General features: G+C 45.9%; 1 protein-coding gene across 2 annotated transcripts in view; it reads right to left on the bottom strand.

The window, feature by feature from the left end:
• Positions 1 to 302: 302 nt before the first annotated feature.
• Positions 303 to 3426, bottom strand: part of sugct (succinyl-CoA:glutarate-CoA transferase) — a 40225-nt gene continuing 37101 nt past the window's right edge. The window contains exons 13-14 of one of the 2 annotated variants that reach the window (XM_016663140.1): positions 1309 to 1488; positions 303 to 969 (exon numbers count right to left, since the gene is read on the bottom strand). In XM_016663140.1, the coding sequence (XP_016518626.1) occupies positions 1325 to 1488 (164 nt within the window). In that variant the 3' untranslated portion in view covers positions 303 to 969; positions 1309 to 1324. Of the gene's footprint in view, positions 1489 to 3426 lie in introns of both variants that reach the window. The other variant, XM_007576316.2, reaches the window with a different exon arrangement.

Raw genomic sequence — 3426 nt, 5'->3', positions numbered from 1 at the left:
TATTCTGTTTCATGCAGTTCCTCCTTTATGCCACCAGGTGTCACCTTTCTGCCTGAACATCGTCTACCTGCAGCGCAGGCCTCCTGTTCTACGGAGTGACATTAGTGCCAAAGTTAAGACTATTGCCCTCCAGCAGCCACTTCCTAGTTGTGATCTAATGGAGGTTTCTAATAATAATGTAAGAACAAATTGTCACAGATTAATAAATGTAAATTCTAATAAACATTGAAAACATTTTAAATATCCAGAATAAAGTCTAGCGGACACTGAAGGACCCAGAAATCACCCTGGAGACTAAGTGATTTATTTTCATGATTTATGAAAATAATTTATTCAGCAGCAGGTTTACAGTCATGGAGTGTCAGTTTCTGAGGTTTTCCTTCCACGATGTTTTAAAGCATTTTAAAGGAGTGTAAAGGAGCAGATCTACTTCATTAAAGTGTAACTAACCAATAAAATAAACCTGTCAAAAAGTTATTTTGGCTTTTATGTTTATGTTTTTCTTGGATTCTGACATTTTTCTGTAAATTTGTTCATTGTTGCATTATTTTACCTAAACCGTCTCAGTGCTGCCCCCCTCAGGTAGAACGCTGTCTAAGCAGTTTAATTCTGCTGTTTGTTTAAAACACTGCAGCTTTTCATCACTGATAGAAAACCACTCAGACACGCCTCCTGGTGGCGAATCAGGAGGTGGAACAAAAGCGTTTCCATGGCGACTGGCGAGGGTTGATGGATGGTGTTAGTCAGGTGAAAGTGAGATTATCAGCCACATGGACGCAGAGCAGAGCAGATCCACTGTTCTGACTGCAGACTGATGGCGGTCAGAAAGACTGCAGTGGATGGGAAGCTTGCTGTGGGCGGGGCTTCGTATGACTCAACGTGTTGTAGGCGGGGCTTAGCGGGGCTCAGCTTGCCGTGGGCGGGACTTAGTGTGATTTAGCTTGATGTTGGCGGGGCACATCAAGCTAAGCCCCGCCCTTTTGTCAACCAAGTTGGCGGGGCTTAGCGCTGCTCTGGTTGCTTCTTCATGCAGCTGCAGAATGCTGGTGCCATTAAAGTCCAATAACAGGATTCGTCAGGAAAGTCGATAAATGTAGCGATAAAGTTCATACGTTAGCAGCGCTTCTTCTCTCCTGGCTCCTTCCCCCCATTAACACACCAGGTCACACCCCAATTTGCTGACATCTTAACAGTTGTTGGGGGCGGGGCTAAGATTTAGCAGGGTTGGTTACATTTTACACAGTCTATGACATCATTATTGCATCATTCTGATTCTAAGGCTCTGATTGGTTCCCTGATTGACAGCTTCTCTTTCTTCAGCCAATCAGGACACTTCATTCTGAGCCACCGCCCTGGACTCCAGCAGCTCCTTGATGACATCATCACTGTAGGACAAGGTGTCCCTCAGCACCTGGACCGTGTGCTGACCAATCAGAGGAGGGGGCGTCGGCCCACTCAGGGGGAAGCTGCTGAAGCGGACAGCTGGACCTGAACACACACACACACACACACTCCCTTTAATCAATGCAAACTCTTAAAGATGTTTCAGCCTTAAAACAGGCAGCAGAATGAAAATCTGGCGTATCCTGAAGGTTTGCTGTAAATGCTGAATGTTCTGCACTTTCATCTCTTCTGTTAACATGAAATATTAGCCAGACTGCTGCACATTTTACAAGAAACCTTATAAAGTAATAAAGGTTGTTGAAAGAGAATCAGCTAGTTGGACTGTTTGGTTCGGCTGGATTCTCGTTCACTGCGACTCAGAATCCATATGAAATCTCCTAAAATTGATTTAAGAAACAGAAAATGAATCAAACCCACGACCTGACTCCATCAGTCAGACTGGAGGAGATCACCTGTCGATTAAATCAGAAATCATCAGGAATAATTGATCCTTTTGACTCTAAAATTGATTTTGAATCGAATCGTGAGACAGAATCATGTTTTAAACTTTTCTCCACTCAGTCTGGATGAAACGTTACAAACTGAACTGCTTCAGTAATGAACACATGAAGCTTCCAGTCAGAAATAAATGAGAATCTGCAGCAGAGAACAAGCTGTTTATTTCTGGACACTCAGACAATCAGCTGCTTTTAAAGATCAGCGCTAATGAGGCCAGATCTCACAGACCGGCAGGCCGGGGGTGTGTGTGTGGGGGGGCTTCACGTGCCGAGTGTGTGTGTTGTTTTCACCACATAACTAACTTATTATCCTGTTCACTAAGCCTCAACGTGAACATCACACAGTCTGCATGTGTGTGTGTGTGTGTGTGTGTGTGTTAGGGTGTCAGGGTGAATAATTAATGAATAATGTTACGTAATCGTTTTCATCACATTTCTGTCTTTTTTCTGGTTCTGATTCAAGATGGAGGAAGAGGAGGAAGGTTGATGAAGAGCGATGAAGGTCCAGACTTTTATTCTGAAGGAGCCAGAGGCTCCTGAGAAGGGCTAGCTAACGCTAACTTGTTATATGCGTAAGCTAAGCTAATGGACCGGCCTGGTGCTTGATGTCGAACTCTAAACGAAAATGAACCAGTTTATGAAAGTTAAACCAGACACTGAACCAGCAGATTATTACTGGTAATCTCAGATTAACCTGAGCAGCCAACAGCTCCAGATGGTAAAGCTCAGATTCCAGAGGTCCGGTTCTTCCTGCTAAATGAAAACCCAAACTGACCAGAACCAGAACAAAGGAACGTCTCTGCCATGTTTGGACCTTCCTGGTTGTGTTGATGCTTCTGAACTGTGAGGAAACATTTTATCCTCGACCGGCCAAAACACAGCAGACGACGACTGACCGGGTCAGAACCGGATCAGAACCAGGTCCGACTACCAAACAGCCTGAAGTTTGTAGGAAATGATGGACAAACGAGGGGAAGCTGAGGCATGAAGGTGAGCCTGGGGTCAGAGGCGGGTCGGAACCGGCTCTGGTCCTGAGACGGATCGGACAGTAAATCGTGAGGACAAACGGTTTCCTAAGTGGAAACTCGCAGAGATCCATCAAACCGGCGTCCCAGTGGACCGGCTCAGCTGCCTGCTGTGGTTCCACTCACAAATATTTGTTTGTGTATCTGCGGTCGGGTCGGGTCGGGCCGAGCCAGGTCAGGGGGCTATCCCAGGGTTCCGAGTGGAGAGACTGGTTCTGAGAGCCCAACACCATCAGGACAACGCTTCCTGGAGAAATGTCCCACCATGATTTAGACAGAGAGAGGAATCTGGATCAGAACCCAGTCCAACAAGAACCAGAAAAAGAACCAGAAGCGGAACCACAATTAGAACCACAACCGGAACCACAACCAGTAAGCTGGTGTAACAACAGAACATCAACAGAACCGGAGGTCACATGACCAAAGCACCTCAGGCTGCAGTGTGTGTGTGTGTGTGTGCATGTGTGTGTGCGTGTGTGTGTGTGTGTGTGTGTGTGTGT

The sequence above is a fragment of the Poecilia formosa genome, unplaced genomic scaffold, assembly GCF_000485575.1.
Source record: "Poecilia formosa unplaced genomic scaffold, Poecilia_formosa-5.1.2 Scaffold404, whole genome shotgun sequence".
In the NCBI taxonomy this organism is placed as follows: Eukaryota; Metazoa; Chordata; class Actinopteri; order Cyprinodontiformes; family Poeciliidae; genus Poecilia; species Poecilia formosa.
Note: the sequence above shows the minus strand (reverse complement) of the source record. Positions and strands in the feature narration are given on the sequence as shown.